The sequence below is a fragment of the Copadichromis virginalis genome, linkage group LG22 (genome assembly GCF_057382275.1).
Source record: "Copadichromis virginalis isolate Kocher_CV1m ecotype Utaka linkage group LG22, C_Virginalis_male_GT1.1, whole genome shotgun sequence".
In the NCBI taxonomy this organism is placed as follows: Eukaryota; Metazoa; Chordata; class Actinopteri; order Cichliformes; family Cichlidae; genus Copadichromis; species Copadichromis virginalis.
In genome coordinates, this window is record NC_140638.1 from 33,021,970 (window position 1) to 33,041,687 (window position 19,718).

A 19,718-nucleotide genomic window follows, 5' to 3' on the forward strand; every position below is an offset into this window, starting at 1 on the left:
TGTTGAGGAGGTAATTTAGCCATTTAAATCAGCTGTGTTGGCTCAAGGACACATTTAAAACCTGCAGGACATCGGCCCTCAAGGCCCGGACTTCGAGACCCCTGCTGTAAATGGACAAAACTTCAGTCAGGAGAACAATCGAGATAATCCACCCAGTCATTAATATAGGTTAGTCATTAATATACTGCTGCATGGGCTGGGCTGCAGTTACACCCAGGTTTTAAAAACTGAGTTTTAAAATCAACAGTGGTAATGAAACCCTAGAGAGGCCGACAGTGATCACTGACTGTTTTTAGGGGCTTGTTGAGATTAGATAGACCAAGATGCAAAGCATTAAAACGTGTTAAAAGCACAACAGCCTTAAAAAACACAGATCAGTTTGAGCGTGGAAGCAGGATTCATCACGTCATCACTTATAGACCTGATTGTCGACCAGTCTAAGATAATATTTCGTAAACTCCAACATTACTCAGTGTTTTTCATCTGTGTAGAAAGACAGACCTCTATTCATCTGTTACTGATGAGGAGTTGGATCGTATTGTAAGTGAAGTCCACAGAAGCCATCCAAACACCGGCTACAAGCTAATGCATGGATTTCTGAATGCAAGAGGTGTGCGTGTCCCTGGTGAGTATAATAAGCCTGTTATTGAAATTTATGAATAAGTGATCTGTTAGTGAGCTCAGGAGGAAGCATCTCCCAGCCAACCCAGAATTTCATCAGTTGGGCCAGCCAGAAAGTCAGAAATGGAGTTAAGAAAACATTTAGTTAATTGTTCATCATGCTGCAGAGAATATACAGTGAAATTGTGAATTTCATACATTATAACTTTCAATGCTTATTATCAAGCATTTGCAATATGAGCAATAGCTTTATTTAAAAAAAAAAAAAGGTGCCTATACCGGTTTCAATGAAGATCCGTAGAAATCCAGTGATGCGGCACATGGACTCAACATCAAATTCCTCATCTTCATCACTATCCTGAGCTGCCCATGTGATTTTGTCTATTACCATCTGATAGAACATGGAAGAGGACAACTTAGTCTACAGTACTGGTGAAAAGAATATATATTTTATCATTTTTATTAATAGGAAACAACAATTTCAGTATATTATATCATGGAAAGTTCACCAAATACATTTATAAATAAGGTCTCATAAATCAGTGGTCCCCAACCCCTGGGCCACGGAACGGTCGGTGAGTCATCAGGTACAGGGGCTGTGAGAGTTGATGCTCAGGTGTGAAATTTATGGTTTTCAGGGTTTTTATCGTTAACTCTGTTTCCTTGGTTCTTTACCCGTGTGCTATGAATACATCTTTTTTTGTTAGCGGTACTGGTTTTATTTTGTTGTATTAATCCACTACAGATTTAAGGCTGGTCTCTAAAAATACTGTCGGACATAAACCATTCCATGGTGCAAAAAAGGTTGGGGACCGCTCTTATCAGTGATGAGAAAGAACTGGTTTACCTGTGGTGTGAACTGCATTTCTGCCATTCGTGGGAGAAGAAGCGGGACAACATCTGGCCTACTCGTTAGCAGGGGCCATACCATGACATCCTTGATTCCCTTTCTCTGCTGTTTGAGTTGGCGCATGGTTCTCCCAATAACCTTCCAGGCAGAGAGACACAAGCCATAGTATAAGAACAAATATCCTCCTGAATTCTACACAAGTTGGCACGGTAGAGGAAATTTACATGAAGACACACTGACGTGCTTTGCCATATCTATTTACACTGTAGTAGACTGTATACACCAAAGACAAATATAATAAATTTGCACAGTTTACAGTAATATACACTCAACAAAAATATAAACGCAACACCTTTGTTACTGCTCCCATTCCCCATGGGATGGACGTAGAGACCTAAAATTCATTCCAGATACACAATATAACCATCCCTCCCAAACAGTGGTCACACATCAGTCCAAATGTGTGGTAGTGGGCACATCTGCTATATTGAGATAATCCATCCCACCTCACAGGTGTGCCACATCAGGATGCTGATCTGACATCATGAGTAGTGCACAGGTGTACCTCAGACTGCCCACAACAAAAGGCCACCCTGGAATGTGCAGTTTTGTCTCACAGCAAAATGCCACAGATGCCACAAGCAATGAGGGAGCGTGCAATTGGCATGCTGACAGCAGGAATGTCAACCAGATCTGTCGCCCGTGCATTGAATGTTCATTTCTCAACCATAAGCCGTCTCCACAGGCGTTTCAGAGAATATGGCAGCACATCCAACCGGCCTCACAACCGCAGACCTCGTGTAACCACACCAGCCCAGGACCTCCACATCCAGCAGGTTCACCTCCAAGATCGTCTGAGACCAGCCACCCAGACAGCTGCTGGAACAATTGGTTTGCACAACCAAACAATTTCTGCACAAACTGTCAGAAACCGTCTCAGGGACGCTCAACTGCATGCCCGTCGTCCTCATCGGGGTCTTGACCTGACTCCAGCTCGTCGCCGTAACAGACTTGTGTGGGCAAATGCTCACATTCGATGGCGTCTGGCACGTTGGAGAGGTGTGCGCTTCACGGATGAATCATGGTTCACATTGTTCAGGGCAGATGGCAGCTGAGAATGTCCCAGTTCTTGCATGCCCAGCATACTCACCGAACATGTCACCCATTGAGCATGTTCGGGATTTGCTTGACCGGCGTATACGACAGCGTGTACCAGTTCCCACGAATATCCAACAACCTCGCACAGCCATTGAAGTGGAATGGACCAACATTCCACAGGCCACAATTGACAATCTGATAGACTCCATGCGACGATGTGTTGCACTGCATGAGGCAAATGGTGGTCACACCAGATACTGACCGGTTCTGGGTCCCCAGACCCCCAATAGCGCAAAAAACTGCACATTCCAGGGTGGCCTTTTGTTGTGGGCAGTCTGAGGTACACCTGTGCACTACTCATGATGTCAGATCAGCATCCTGATGTGGCACACCTGTGAGGTGGGATGGATTATCTCAATATAGCAGATGTGCCCACTACCACACATTTGGACTGATGTGTGACCACTGTTTGGGAGGGATGGTTATATTGTGTATCTGGAATGAATTTTAGGTCTCTACGTCCATCCCATGGGGAATGGGAGCAGTAACAAAGGTGTTGCGTTTATATTTTTGTTGAGTGTACTTTTCAATTCACACACACATCTTTTATGGGGGCTTTGTTATTTTCCCAACATCAAACCACATTCTGCAGTAAAAAAAAATAAATAAAAAAAATTGCTAAGGTAACCTTTTTCATTAACTACAATGTGTCTTTAATTCCTATTTAAGTGCAAAACGTGGTAATGCAGACTTGAGATAACTGTTCTGCTGAAGGCATAACTGATGGGTGAGTGGGCAGATTCCCTTTCTAAATCAAGTAGTGATTTGGAATGTGTTTATTTTAAGAAGGGAATTTTAAAAACACAAACATACAGTAAATTTTTTAACTGCTGTCAGTATACTACAGCCTGAAGATATTTTGTAACGGGATTTCTGTGTTTGAAGTTTCATCTTGTGTGCGCGCATTTGTGGAATTAGGGTGTGAGTGCCAACACTTCCAAGTATGAAGGAAAAGGTCAGCTTTTGGTTATGAAAAACTATGTGCATGATTTAAGAAGAAGAAGAATTTTAACTTGACTGGGAGAATGGTAAATTTTAGTGCTTAAAAACCAAATATTTACAAAACTAATTTCGGCACTAATAAAAAGGGGGGGGGGGGGGGAAGGAAACATGACCATTGCCTGCCAGTGTTGAAGAAAAAGCTACTCTATACAAATCCGTCTGCTTATTAATTTCAACAACTACAACAATGTCTTTGATACTTAACCAGCAAGAACCTACCGCATGCACTAGAAGTTTGTTATGCAGCCATCTCCTATTTGTTTTATTTACTGCTGGGAGATCCCAAGACAGGGAAAGATCAGAGACTGTGTCTTGCTGTTCCTGAGTAAGTTCTTCGAGTTCAAGCTAAAATTAAGATTAAACAAGTTATTATGGTAGTCCACACACTAATTGTAATTCAATTATTTTTTTAATTTTACATACCATTTGTATGATACTCCGGATGTGCAGATCAGGACAGTCTTCTATAACAATTGTTGCCAATTCCGGGTCACCATTGAACAGCACGTGAATTATTGCAGGACTTAATCCTGTGACACGGGGACCATCATGCAAAAAGGTGTGGGCCAACATCCTTCCTGCAACCCGGAAGAGGCTGCTCTCGATAAGTACCTCTGATGTTGCTGGGACCAGATGGTCCGGTTCACCCTCAAATAGCAGTGTTCGACCCATTCCTCCTAGAAGTACCAAGAAAGCAGGGTTTTCTTTATTTTACTTTTTTAAATTTGCCAGTGCTTTATGTAAAACTGAATTTTCAAAATTATCACAAGCTTTAAAACAAGGAGAGTAAGGTAATTATGATAATATATACCAATATTATCCTTTAGTTAATTTAAAAAAAAATAAAAAATCCAGACACAAACACCACATAAGAGTAAAATACATTTAAAAGTGGTGAAATACCGTGTATAGGAATTTATTTTACTTATGTATTAATCACATTATTTTATCGTATGATGCCTTGGTGCCACTGGATTTTAACAAGTCTCACACTCCTACAGCAAGACAAATGATGGGGGTCTAGGTAAGGAAGTTAGGGGAGCAGACGACTCCACAGGAAGAGTCTTTTGTCTCTTCGAGGACTCTGGGAGGTAGCAAGGGAGTGTGAACCTTAAGGTGTGAAACAGCTGTGTACTGCCTTTTGTTCCTGGAGAAGGTATTTAACTGAGAGCCATGCTGGGCTCAGAGAGACTCTGCTGACCGTCTGTCCCGCGGACATGCAGGCTCCACCAAGCTTGGTTGTCTGTTCTTTGTGTGTTTGGATTAAAGAATGTTAGCTACCGCTCGTCTGCAGGCTTTATTTAAATGGAAAAATTCCACAACAAAAGCATATGAAAATAGTGGTACACTTACCAAGATCTACTCTGAATCCAAACTGGAGTTTGGATATTATTGTTGTCACAAAGTACCGCATCACCCCTTGTCCAACAGCAGCATCACCTGGAATAAAATACAGATGATTACACTGTACAAAAAAAATTGCTGAGTATTATTGCCAAACCTATTTAATTAAAAACATTGTTTATTTATTGTTTTTTTTTTTTTTAAAGAGAAAGCAATATTATTTTGGTTGGAATCCTAGAATTCTGACCCTGCCAGAAAACAAAAAAAGAGGAGTATTGTACAATACACATTTATATTAATAGTGGTAAGGTATATTATTTAGGACCACTGGGCCCATTCACAACAAACTTATTAACCTGTAACAAATTAAATTTATTTAATATTCAATTCAGTTTTTCACTGTAACAGGGCTACTTCTGTGTGATAGAGTAAAAACACTATAACTGTCATTGTAGTTAGCATGATTGGCCAACGGAGCTCATCGTATGATGCATTTCAGCCACATGAAATCAGTAAGCCACTAAGACAACTCCATTAAAAGACATTTAACTAATTAAATTTATTTAACACAATATATTTCTATTACTTTTTTTTCCGTCCAATATCCCTTATAAATGTAGACCTTAAAATAATCTGCAAAGCTCTCTCAAAGAGACTGGAGAAAATAACCCCCCTCTTAATTCATCCTGACCAAACTGGTTTCATAAAAGGTAGGCACTCATCAACAAATACACGTAGATTACTTAATTTGATAGACTACTCATACAGTAAAAACCTAGAAACTACAATATTCTCTTTAGACGCAGAAAAAGCATTTGACAGAGTTAACTGGAAATTTCTATTTGCAACTTTACACAAATTTGGTTTTGGATCCTCTTTCATAAACTGGTTAAAAATATTATATAATTCCCCAACAGCTTGTGTTAGAACAAATGACCAGACATCCTCCAGCTTCTGTCTCTTGAGGGGCAGCAGGCAGGGATGCCCACTCTCCCCTTCACTATTTGCAATTTTTATCGAACCACTAGCAGCAGCAATTAGACAGAATTCAGTAATTAAGGGCATAAAATGCAAGAACGTGGAACATAAAATCAGCCTTTATGCGGATGATGTGTTACTCTTTCTCCAAAATTCACAAACCAATATCTCTGGGGTGATTGAATTGATAAACTCTTTTGCAAGAATATCAGATTACTCAATTAACTGGTCAAAATCTACAGTCCTACCGATTAATTGCTCCTTCCATAATTCCTCTTCTACACCACTGCAATCGGGAAATATAAAATATTTAGGTATTAATGTTTCTCCCAAGCTTGCAGATCTAACTAAATTAAACCATATCCCACTTTTAAAGAAGGTAGAAGATGATCTGGCTAGATGGAAATGTCTACCCATATCACTCATGGGAAGGGTTGCCGCTATAAAAATGATGGTCTTACCAAAAATAAATTATTTATTCTCAATGATCCCAACTAAACCGCCACAAGATTGGTTCAGATCTCTAGATTCATGTATGTCCAAATTCCTTTGGAAAAATAAACCCCCACGTATAAGCTTAAAAACACTACAAAAGACCAAGGATAAAGGAGGACTAGAACTGCCTAACTTTCAGCACTACTTCTTAGCCAACAGGCTTCAGTTTATCTCAGGATGGCTAAAACACACCCTCTTAGATGAACCTTGGCTAGATGTAGAACAAGCACTCTGCAATAATCTAGAGATCTCAGACCTACCATTTATCAGCTCAAACATCCAACGACATGAATGCTTTAAAAGCATCAACATCAGCTCTTCTCTGACAGCATGGTGGGAGTTTCTAAAATTGACGGCGTCTTCATTAATCCCATGCAAACGTACACCTATCTGGAACAACCCTGACATATTACAAAACAATAATATGATAAACTTTTCAGATTGGAGTGATAAAGGAATCAAATATTTAGAACATATACTAGAAGGAACAGAATTTATTTCATTTGACGGACTAGTTACACAATATGGGATCAACAAGAAAAGATTTTTAGAATATCAACAAATTAAATCCATAGTAAAAAAGAAATTTAAACCGGGTCAAGTTGAACTACAAACACCACCAAGTGTGGTTCAATTTCTTACTCTTAAAACCCCCAAATTACTATCCAAAATATACAGAATGCTTTCTAAAACAGATGAATCAATATCACTTCCTATTGCAAAATGGGAAGCGGATTTATCAGTTAACTTAGACCTAAACTTCTGGTCTCAGATTTGCTTAAAAACCTTTCATCTAATTAGAAATCCCAGTCTTCAATTAATTCAATACAAAATATTACATAGAGTGCACTATACAGGTCATCGGATGTTCAAGATGGGCTTTACGTCTACCAACAACTGCTCACACTGCCAAACCAATTCACCGGACAAATATATCCACGCTCTTTGGTTCTGTCCACAGTTCAGAAGTTTTGGCGCGAGATATGTGAAGACTTATCGAAGTGTCTGAAATGTAACATTCCAACTTCCCCCTTAGTGTGTTTGTTGGGCAGCTTAGATAATGTCACTTCAGAAAAGAATATAGCCCATATGGTTTTCACTGCCCTATGCATAGCCAAGAAAACAGTCCTCATGAACTGGAAAAATAAAAATAATCTTAATTCTAACCAATATAGAAATTATCTATTAGATTACATTAGTCTTGATACAGCCTCTGCCACCACATCAGATCAATTGCTCTGGGCTCCTTTGATCAGCTCCATCACCTAGTGGGGGTGGGGGATCATAGTTTGGTCCCGCCTTCACTGTTGTGATTGGTGTGGGGGTAGGGACAGGCTTAGGGCGTCGGGGGGTTCCCCGGAGGCATCTTCCTTGGGGGGCTCAACCCGGGGTAGCGGTCATGTCCGGTTAGGGGCTCTGTTGCCTCTCAGGTGACTGTTTCCTCGCGGCTGCGTGCAGCGGGGCTAGGGGAGGGTCTGTGCTGACGGACGTGGGTTACTGACCTGGTAGCCTGGCTGCCCCTGGGTGGGTCCGGGATGGGCGTGAGGTTCTGGGGGCGCTCCGTCTCTGGGCTGGGACCCGGACCGGGCCTCGGGGGCTTGGGTCCTGGTTGGTGTGTTGCCGGGGTTGTGGGCGGGTGGGTGCATGGGGGCCCAGCCCTGGAGCAGGGTGCCGCCGGTGCATCGAGCCACCTGGGGGGCTCTTCAACTGGTGGGGGAGATTGTCACATCTTGCAGGAGCTTTCCTCTCCTCGGGACTTCTTTGCAGGAGGGGGAGATACAGGAGAGGTGGAGGAAGATCTCAGCCTGGGTGTTTATTGTCTTATGTAGTCTGGAAGATGAGTGGATGGTGGGGTGGGTGCAGTTTTCTCTGTGGTGGGGTTGGGTGGACTGTCCCGGGCTCTGTGGGGCCGGGCGGCGCTGCTGCACTGGGCCCCGGTCTGGATGGGCCTGGGCCCCCTTTCCCTGGCGGGTCGCGGAGTGTGGGGGTGCCTACTGGGGTCAGCGGGGGAGCTGACCCCAGGGAGGGGTGCTTTGCCCCTCCCTTCCTTCCCTCCCCATCTCCAGCTGCCTCCCTCTTCCCGCTCCACCACAACCACCCACACATGCAGGGCCTTGGAGTAGGGGTATGTCACCAGGGTGCAGAGGAGGCTAACCCCCCCTCTGTCCCCTTCTGGCTGCCTCTGCCTCAATTTTATCCCACAACTTAGACATTCACATTACTCACACTCTCATTACACATACATATAGGATCTTGGGGGTGGGCACGATACACGGAGTCCAAAGTACCATCAGGGTGTACACCCCACCCCTGGCATCGTTGCCCACCTCTCAATTTTAAATGCACATAGACATTGAGGGCTAGCAGGAGGGACCATGCGCTTACCTGCTGCTCTCTGGCAGGTAGCTCCAAGCCCTCCTGGGTTTTAAATGCACCTTAAAACACACATGCATCAACACTACAATGAGCGGGTGGAGGGAGGTTCGGAGTCTTCTCTCACCCCCATTCTCTGCGACCTGCTGGAGCAGGGGGGCTAGGAGGAGGAGTTGGCCGTCCGACTGCGGTCTGGAGTGTGGAGCCTTCCTGCTGCTGCGGAGTCGGGGCGGTCTGCCTCCCCCCACCGCAGGGAAAAGGGAAACACCACCTGGGTCTGGGTGCAGTTCCCCCCTCCAGGGGCGGGGGCACCTAGACCCGGTTTGTAGAGTACGCTTGGGGAGTGTGATCGTGTGTACAGCGTCTCTTTATGTCTGTCTCCACGTTGGTTGAGTGTGGAGTAAGTGCATATGAGAGCATGAGGGTGGGAATGGATGTTTGTATCTGTGTGTGCCTGTATGTCTGTGTCTATATGTCAGGTTGGGTATCAGACGCCACCTCTCTGGGGACATCTCAGGCCCTCCAAGGTTTGGAGGCCTATCTCCCCCCACCACCACTTCCCCTGCCAGTGGCGGACCCCCTCAGACATCGGTGCGTTGGTGGTTCTTTGTGTCCGGGGATGGGCGTCCAGGTACACACCGGCTCACTCCTTGGCGGCCGCTTATCGGGGCCTGGAGCCTGGGGCTCGCTCGGGCCACTTCGGAGGTGGGGTGCCCCCGGCCTCTCGGCCTGGGGCTCGGTCACTCAGGCACAGCTGGGGGCCGGCGGAGCTCACGGGCGCGTCACTGCAACTCCCCCTGACTTCTGCTCCGCGGCTGCTGGGCGAGCCCTCATCTGGGACTCTCCTCAGCTCTTACTGGAACAGTGGCGCGGCTGCCCCTCTGTTGGTCTTCCATGGTCTCTTGTATTCTGGAGGCCTCTGGATGTCTGGAGTTTTGATCTCCTCCATACCCACTTCACACCCTGGAGGACGGGGCTGTGGCCCCCCCACACTCCCTAGCAGATCATTACATGGAGAAACCTTTGGAATGCAAGCATGCTGATCCACACAGGTATGCACACATGGGTATTCACAGACGCGGACTAAAGCTTTCTTGGCTGCTGCCTCAAAGCACACTGTGCGCTGTCTATCTTGCGTGCTGCACAATATCGTTTATTATTTAGTAAATATTGATATCTATGACTAGCTAGTTTATTGTGATGGTGCTTTGTTTTCTCTATTATTATGTTGCTCTTTGTTGTTTGCTGTCTCCTCTGTTTGTTTTTTTTGTTTGTTTTTTTTTTTTCTCCATACAGGTGACCCAGGAGTTCTTTTTTTTTTTCTCTCTCTTCCCCCCCCTTCTCACCGTCTCTTCTCCCCTTTGGTTTTCTTTCTTTCTCTCCCCCTCTTTCTCTCATTCATTCCCCCTGTCCTATTTATTAAAAAAAAAAAAAAAAAAAAGACAAAGGATGAACTGAAGCTCTGCCATCACGTAATGTCGCATACTGCTGTTTCTGATGTCATTTAAAAAAAAAAGAAAAAAGAAAAAAAAAAAAAAGATGTGACGTCAGTGCCACCGGTCGGAAGTCATTCAGCTCATTGGGCCGGTTCTTTTTGGGGACCGGGACGATGCAGGATGTCTTCCATAGGGCGGGCACTCTCCCCAGTCGCAGACTGAGGTTGAAGACTCGTTGTAGCGGCTCCCCAAGTTCAGCAGCACACGCCTTAAGCATCCTAGGACACACCTTGTCTGGGCCTGCTGCCTTTCTGGGGCGAAGCTTCCTCAGTTGCCTCCTGACCTGATCCACTGTGACACTGGGAGGAGGGGAGGGGGGGAGATGTCTTGCTGCTGAGAGAGGAGGGATATAGAGAGAGGAGGAAATAGGAGGGAATTACAGTAATCAATACGGGATGTAATAAGACTATGGACAAGGATGGCAGCAGCATGGGGAGTAAGGAAGGGACGGAGTCGGTGAATATTACATAAATGGAAGTAAGCAGACCGTGTTATGTAATTAATGTGAGACTGGAATGAAAGAGTATTATCAAGTATGACACCCAAACTCTTAACCTGAGGGGAGGGAAGGGTGGGAGAATTTTCAACGTTAATGGAAAAGCTGTGGGATTTTGTTAAGATAGATGGTGTACCAACAAGTAAAACTTCAGTTTTATTACTGTTAAGTTTGAGGAAATTGGAGGAGAACCAGGATCTAATCTCAATAAGACAGTCTGAGAGGGAGGTGGGTGGGAGGAATGAATTGGGTTTAGAAGAAAGGTAGAGCTGGGTGTCATCGGCATAACAGTGAAAATTTATATTATATTTTCGGAATATATAACCAAGAGGAAGCATATAAATAATGAATAAAAGAGGCCCCAATACTGAACCCTGGGGCACACCAGCAGAAACAGGATAGAGAGCTGAAGAATGGGATTTAAGTTGGATAAACTGAGTGCGGTCTGAGAGATAGGAGGTAAACCAGGTAAGTGGGGTATGACTAATACCAATGGAAGCTAACCGGTTCAGGAGAATATTGTGAGAAATGGTATCAAACGCCGCACTAAGATGAAGAAGGATGAGAATGGATAGGAGACCAGAATCAGCTGCCATCAGAAGGTCATTGATAATCCTTAACAGAGCAGTTTCTGTGCTATGATTGGGGCGGAAACCAGATTGAAATTGTTCATAGAGATTATGGTCATTGAGATGTGAATGAAGCTGGGCGGCGACAACTTTTTCAAGAATTTTTGAAATAAAGGGGAGATTTGATATAGGGCGAAGATTATCAAAGTTATTGGGGTCTGCACCAGGCTTTTTGAGAGTTGGAATAACAGAAGCCTTTTTCAGTGCTTCAGGAACAATCCCAGTGTTCAGGGAGGAATGAATAATATTGGTTATGAGAGGTGCTAAAGAGGGAAGACAGGCTTTAACTAACACAGTAGGGAGAGGGTCAAGTTGACAGGTGGATGGCTTAGATTTTTTAATGAGATTAGATACATCAGTTATGGAGGGAAGAGTAAAGCTTGAAAATAGCTGACAGGAAGACAGTGGGGGAACCAGGAAGTCTACTTCAGAGTCAGGAGCTCCTAAAGAGTTAAGTTGACGGTGAATGTCTGAGATTTTACAAGTGAAAAAAGAGATAAGAGAATTGCAAAAATCAACAGAATACATCTGGGAGGGGAATGTGTCTGGAGGTTTTGTAATTTTACTGAACAATGAATAGAGGGACCTGGAGTTACCTTCATTAGAACTAATTAAACCAGAGTAGTAAGCAGATTTGGCTGAGGCAATGCAGTCCTTATAGAACAAAACATGATCATTGTGCATTTCTTTATGTACAGTAAGTCCGGTTTTCTTGAATAGACGTTCGAGTTGGCATCCTTTAGCTTTAAGGTGACGCAGGTCGGAGGTAAACCATGGAGCTGAACGGGAAAATGAGACAGTTCGATGTTTAAGGGGAGCAAATATGTTAAGAAGGTTATGAAGGTTGACATTATAATGACAAACGAGTTCATGAGGGGTTGAGGAGCAGTGGATAGATGGAAGGTCATGGACGGCAGATGAAAAAACAGCTGGGTTGATATTACTAATTTTCCTAAAAGTGATATTACGAGAGATACAGGTTTTGGAAGCGGTTATGTTTGCATCAAAAGAAATAAACATATGATCAGACTGGGGAAACAATGTGGCTTTACAATGGGTGGGGGTAATGCCAGAACAACAGACCAAATCCAGGATATGACCTTTGGAATGGGTAGGAAATTTTATGTACTGTAGAAGCCCAAAACTTTCCAGGCAGGAGGTAAAATCTCTGGAAAGAGGGATTTTATTATTGTCCATATGAATATTGAAGTCACCACCCAGTCAACACACATATGTGGGGCCCAAATAGGGAGCAGCAGGGCTAATATTTGGGGCCCACTTGGGAAACCCAACTGGGGTCCAGCTAATTTTGTCCTCAGTTTCCATGGTGGCCCCAAATGTGTTTTCCTAGATGGGTTTATGCTGGGTCCCAGATAAGCCCCAAATCAGGCCCAGTCAAAAAAAATATGTGGGGCCCAGATGGGTAGAAGCAGATCTGATATTTGGGGCCCACTTGGGTTACCCACCTGAGACCCAGCTAATTTTGTCCTCAGTTTCCATGGTGGCCCCAAATGTGTTTGCCCAGATGGATTAATGATGGGACCCGGATGGGCCCCAAATCAGGCCCAGCCAACAAATGAGTATGGGGCTCTGATGGTTGGGGCCCACTTGGGTTACCCACCTGGCACCCAGCTACTTTTGTCCTCAGTTTCCATGATGGCCCCAAATGTGTTTTCCCAGATGGGTTAATGATGGGTCCCAAATCAGCCCCAGACAACAAATGAGTATGGGGCCCAGATGGATAGAAGCAGGTCTGATACTTGGGGCCCACTTGGGTTACCAACCTGAGACCTAGCTATTTTTGTCCTCAGTTTCCATGGTGGCCCCAAGTGTGTTTGCCCAGATGGAATTTTGGATAATGAAAGTAAGCTATAATTTAAATCACCTGTACAACAAAGCCAGTTTATCTTTTTTATTAATACTGATTACTATGAAATTTTATATATTTTTTATATAATACATTTTTTGTTTGGAGAACATGTTGACAAAAATGTCCACAGTATACACAAAACAATAACAAATAAATGTTATACAGTTTAAAGGAAAAACAAATGCAGCAAACCACAGCTTCTCACTCATTCACCAATCCATTGGTCCTGAAAGAAATAAAATAAAATAAAAAATTAGTGCATTTTCACAAACAAAATCAGATTTGCGATAGTACTGAAGTTGTTTTGGAGGTTGTGCTGTTCAAGTTGTTTGACCTCCTACATTGAACTCTTTGAAGACCATGAGTATTCATGGAAACAGAAAAGCTATTTACAAAATGATTTACCAAGTAGCCACTCAAAAATTAAATTAATGTGAAATATTTTACCTTAAAGCATCTGAATTTAAGACAAATGTTTAAAAGACGTCTACATAGTTACAATGATAACTGGTGTTGTGGGCTGTCTCAGTGATCGGCACAGAGCTTAGAACAGGCAAGTTGTTAACCAGTTTTTTGCATGGTACAGCACCTCATAATGAACACAAAACAAAATAGTAAAATGTAACAAGGGCTACATCTACCAAGGAGAAAACAGATTCCACTTCTTGAGGTGTGTGCCAGGCGGGCGCCAATGATTTTCATGTAAATCAAAAATAGGGCCATCAGATAAATCAGTGTGTTACTAATTACACTGGAAAAAATAGAGGCTGGCTCTGGAGTTCCTGGAGCTTATTCACATTCTGTGAGCAACCAAAAAACCGTTTAGTGAGAGACTTCAAGTATGCTACAAGCCAGAAAGAAACGTGGTCATTCCTGCCAGCAGCCACCAACCTCCAGAACAACATGAGCTGATGGTTTCATCTCCACAATTTGTACAGTCTATCTGAACCACGTGTCAAAGTCAAGGCCTGCGGGCCACATCCGGCCCGGCATACATTTATATCCTTTCCTTTGGCAAAATGGGTCAAAAGAAGGACTTGACAGGCTCAGAAAAGTCAAAAATCGTTAGCTTCATAGCATAAGTCATTTTTTGGTCAAATTGAGATTTTTGCCTAACTTTACTCCCCTACCACTGCTGCATCATCCTGTCCGTCTGCCTATGTCATTGGCCAATCACAACACTCATAAGAGTCAAAAAACATACTTGCCTAAGTCATTCATTTGACTTAGGCAGTTTTACCATTGGACTTAGGCAGTTTTGCTACAATCAATTTGACTTAGGCAGTTTTGATGTATGCAAAATGGCTGATAAGAAGAAGAGGTTGACCGCAAGTGAAGCCCTTGCTCTTCTTCTTCTTTTTTGAGAGAGCTTCACAAGGAATACCAGAATGCTGCCAATGAGAATGGAAAGCGTGCTGTGAGTGAGACATACTTTCGGAAGGTTTTTGGAGAGCAGGATTACTCTGTGTTCATTCCAAAAAAAGACCAATGTGACATCTGTGTAAGCGCCAAGGTAGGAAATACAGATGAGGATGCTCTTGCTACACACTTGAGATTGAAGAGTCAGGCTCAAGCTGAAAAGGCTGCAGACAAAAATGAATCCAGTGACACACTTTCAGTGTGGACAATGGACCTTCAACGCGTTCTTCTTTGCCCCCAGACAAAAGCAAGTACAATGTACTACAAAACTAAATTACAGATGCACAACTTTACCTGCTTCAACATGAACAACAGAGATGGGTACTGTTATGCTTGGGAAGAACATGAAGGCTCCCTCAGCAGTGAGGTTTTTGCACATCTGCAGTCCAACCACTTTGAGTCTGTCCTACAGGCCAACAGAAACATTGAGAAAGTCATTGTCTGGAGTGATGGCTGCGGGTATCAGAACCGGTGTGCTACCATCAGCAACGCCTACCTTTACCTGGCCATGAAGCATGGTGTCAGCATTGAGCAGAAATTTCTAGTTGCAGGCCACACACAGATGGAGTGTGACTCCATGCACAGTCTAATTGAACGGCGCATTGTGCAAGACGTTTACACTCCACGAGATTACGTTGTCATCTTTGAGGCTGCACGCATTAATCCATCCCCATACAGGGTGACTCAACTATACCACAATGACTTCATGAAGTTATCTGGCACCTATGTCACCAATATTCGACCCGGCAAAAAAGTTGGGGACCCCACAGTCCATGACCTCCGGGCTTTGCAGTACTTGACTGATGGACGGATCAGGTACAAGCTGGATTTTGAATCTGACTGGGAAGACCTGCCTCGGCGCATCAGCATACCCGACAACAAGCCATTCAAGTGGATCCCACTCTTTCCTGCTCAGTTGCCCATCACCCTGAGGAAATACAGTGACTTACAGTCAATGAAAAATGTACTACCAAGAGTGGCCCACAAGTACTATGATGATCTTCCTCATCAGTAGTATACATAGCCTACCAAATAGTACACACACACACACACACGCACACGCACACGAAGAGAAAGAGAGAGAAGAGAGAGACAAACACACACAGACAGATACAAACACACATAGACACACGCACACCTCTTTTATGAGCCTACAGGCCTCCTCTGCAAATTAATGGGTGGGTGAGGTGAAGTGAGTAAGTCTCCTTACTCTAGCTGCCATTTTGTGATTAAAATTGAAAAGTTACAGTGTGTTATGGTTACATTATAGTATGTCATGTTCATTTTATAGTTTGAAGAAAAACTGCCTAAGTCATAGGCATAATCTGCCTAAGTCACTTTTATTAGACAAAAGAAATGATGTTGGGTTTTGTTCTTTTTCCATACTTTTCCTCACATATACTTAAATGTTCTGTGAAAATATCAATTAAAAATATGCATGTGATATTTAGAAAATTAGTTTTTTCTTGTTTTCCGAAAACACAAAAAAATGACTTAGGCAATTATGCTATCAAGCTAACGAAATAGTGAGATATCTTGCAGAGGGATGCAGCAGTCTCAAAATTGCAAAGCTTCTGAAGCGTGATCATCGAACAATCAAGCATTTCATTCAAAATAGACGAAAGACGACCACCACTGAACAAGACACACAAGCTGAAACGTCAAGACTGGGCCAAGAAATATCTCAAGACTGGTTTTTCTAAGGTTTTATGGACTGATGAAATGAGAGTGAGTCTTGATGGGCCAGATGGATGGGCCCGTGGCTGGATTGGTAAAGGGCAGAGAGCTCTAGTCCGACTCAGACGCCAGCAAGGTGGAGGTGGAGTACTGGTTTGGGCTGGTATCATCAAAGATGAGCTTGTGGGGCCTTTTCGGGTTGAGGATGGAGTCAAGCTCAACTCCCAGTCCTACTGCCAGTTTCTGGAAGACACCTTCTTCAAGCAGTGGTACAGGAAGAAGTCTGCATCCTTCAAGAAAAACATGATTTTCATGCAGGACAATGCTCCATCACACGCGTCCAAGTACTCCACAGCGTGGCTGGCAAGAAAGGGTATAAAAGAAGAAAAACTAATGACATGGCCTCCTTGTTCACCTGATCTGAACCCCATTGAGAACCTGTGGTCCATCATCAAATGTGAGATTTACAAGGAGGGAAAACAGTACACCTCTCTGAACAGTGTCTGGGAGGCTGTGGTTGCTGCTGCACGTAATGTTGATGGTGAACAGATCAAAACACTGACAGAATCCATGGATGGCAGGCTTTTGAGTGTCCTTGCAAAGAAAGGTGGCTATATTGGTCGCTGATTTGTTTTTGTTTTGTTTTTGAATGTCAGAAATGTATATTTGTGAATGTGGAGATGTTATATTGGTGTCACTGGTAAAAATAAATAATTGAAATGGGTATATATTTGTTTTTTGTTAAGTTGCCTAATAATTATGCACAGTAATAGTCACCTGCACACACAGATATCCCCCTAAAATAGCTAAAACTAAAAACAAACTAAAAACTACTTCCAAAAACATTCAGCTTTGATATTAATGAGTTTTTTGGGTTCATTGAGAACATGGTTGTTGTTCAATAATAAAATTATTCCTCAAAAATACAACTTGCCTAATAATTCTGCACTCCCTGTAAGACACTGATGTTAGCCTGTTAGCTTGGATTCCTAATGGTAAAATGAACTGGGTGATGTTACAGCCAAATAAACACACTGTTGGCCAAGTTCAGTGCTCAGTAATCTATACAACAGATAACACTTGATCATGTACACTTTTTTATTACAGCAAGAAATAGACTGACAAACACATGAAATCTGCGGGTTTATCACCACACCCCAGATTCTAATTTAAAAACTGTTACATTTGTCAAATGCATTTTTATACAAATGCCACCTTGTAATGGCTGTGCAGTGTTTTTTCTTTCCTTTTGCTTTTTTAATTTAGCTTAACTAAAAGAAGAGTAATTACCATTTATATACTCCTGATCAAGGTCAAGGTAACTTTATTTATACCCAAAGGCAAGGTAAATTTGCTTTACAGAAAAATGACAGCATTTGGCATCCCTTTAAAAACACACATACCTAGTAAATATATAAAACTCACTGTGGCACATATATAGTAGTTTTGATATTTCGAATCAAAAACAGTTCTTATTTAATTCAGTGACAGCAACGGGGACAAAGCTATTTTTATAACGCTTTGTCCTACATCTCGGAAATAGAAACCTCCGTCCTGAGGGAAGAAGCTGAAATTCACCCCTTAGAGGATGGGAACCATTTTTAAGGATTGATAAAGCCATCCTCTGTACCTGCTTAGAGTACAGGGAGGCTAAACAAGACTGTGGCTCACCTATCAGACGACTGGACCATCTCACTATCTGATTTAGAGAGTTTTTCTCTTTGACAGAGGTCTGACCAAACCATGCCACCAAACAAAAGGATAAAACAGACTCAATAAAAGAACGATAAAACAAAGTTAAAATTTTTTGGTCAATGTGGAAATGAACAAGTTTCCTAAGACAATAAAGGTGCTGGTGACCCTTTTTACAAACTGATTTGCAATTTTGATCAAAGTTCAGTTTTTCATTTATTATGGTCCCAAGATATTTATATGATTGTACTTGCTCTATTTTCTGACCTTTAATTAAAGTGACTCCGTGCCCATTTTGTTGTTTCCTAAAATCAATCACCATATCTTTTGTCTTAGATATGTTCAGCTGGAGATAAGACTCCTCACACCACTGAACAAAGTCATCAATGACTGGACCGTGGTTATTTCACCCTCTTTCAGTAAGCTGACAATAATGATGGCTAATATTTGACATCTGGTGTCAGTCACAGGTGAAAGTCCCATAGCAGCTACTCAGAGTGATCCTCAGGGAAATGAGAAGGAGGAGGAGGAGAAAGGAGGAGGCAGTGAGATGGATGAAGGTCAGATTTTCCAGAGTCATTCAACAGAAAAAAAATCAGTGAATTTGGATGATGTGGCACATTACTTATTTATTTATTTTGTTTTTAAAGACGAAAGTGTCATATGCTGTGGGAGTGTCTGGTCGGGCGTGGTCCAGGTTCCTGTCATTCGTCCCTGGGGGTGGAGTTGGCCAGCTCATCACCTGTTGTCAATCTCCGGGGCTCCACCTAGAGGGTTTTTAAGCCGGCACAGCCTGCCACTCCTCGCCAGTTTGTCCTGCTACCATCTGTGGTAAACTCGGCCTCCTCTGAGCTCTGACTCTGTGTATCTGGACCATGGGTTAATGTGTTTTTGTTTCCTGTATTCTTCAGATTCACCACCCGTCGCACTCATCAGTAGTGCTGGTTTGGTCTCCATTCTGTTCTTCCGTCTGTTCTGAACCCGAGGATTATATACTCCACTTCTCCTCAGCCTGCCCTTCAGTCCGTATTCTCCACCTCCTTGGAATCTGGACCGGACTCTCCACACTCTTGACCCTCTCTGGAATACTCCCACGGCAGCCCCTTTCCCGCCTAATAACTAGGGTCTCCAAGTAAGCCCAAGACTATCCACTGGCACTCCGTACCTCTGTCCCTTACTCGTTTTTTTCCATTCAGTAACATCTCTCTCCTGTGTTACAGAAGTTCCCGTCAGAGTTCTCCCCGTGCTCTACGCCGGTCTCTCCGCCCACGGATTCCCCTTAGTTTCTGCGTATGGTTTCTGTTAAACCCAGTTCTGTTCACGTTTTGTTCTTTTCAATAAATTATACACAGTTCGAAGCAAATTGAGTCTGCTCTTGAGTCCACCGTATTCTCGCACGTGACAGAACAAACTGGCCACTTATGGACTCAGCGGACCCAATTCGCGCCGCCATTAATAAACAGGGCGCGGTGTTAGGACGGCATGAACAGACCTTGACGTCCTTAATGGACCAGTGTAAGGCTATCAGTGAAAAACAGGAGGAGTTACTTACCCGGTTTTCAGACATCAGGGAGTCGAATCCACCCGTTTTCCCTAGTCAGCCGGAACCGTTGTCTGC

General features: G+C 43.2%; 1 protein-coding gene across 1 annotated transcript; it reads right to left on the minus strand.

Annotated features, from left to right (window-relative positions):
- Nucleotides 1-777: 777 nt before the first annotated feature.
- On the minus strand, nucleotides 778-13,097 carry LOC146683711 (uncharacterized). The gene is made up of 7 exons (XM_085445573.1): nucleotides 13,064-13,097; nucleotides 4,985-5,071; nucleotides 4,055-4,308; nucleotides 3,851-3,976; nucleotides 1,469-1,609; nucleotides 901-1,012; nucleotides 778-782 (listed from the first exon to the last, which is right to left on the minus strand). Exons 1-7 carry the CDS (start codon nucleotides 13,095-13,097, stop codon nucleotides 778-780), a joined length of 759 nt encoding a protein of 252 aa, XP_085301699.1.
- Nucleotides 13,098-19,718: the final 6,621 nt, after the last annotated feature.

What these genes read in the sequence shown, in the direction of transcription:
- LOC146683711 (XM_085445573.1), bottom strand. Translation starts at nt 13,097, where the DNA reads ATGGAAACTGAGGACAAAAGTAGCTGGGTGCCAG. An exon ending in ACAAACTTCTAGTGCATGCG is followed by an intron (nt 1,610 to 3,850) that starts GTAGGTTCTTGC and finishes TCTGCCTGGAAG; the next exon opens with GTTATTGGGAGAACCATGCG. An exon ending in AAATGCAGTTCACACCACAG is followed by an intron (nt 1,013 to 1,468) that starts GTAAACCAGTTC and finishes ATGTTCTATCAG; the next exon opens with ATGGTAATAGACAAAATCAC.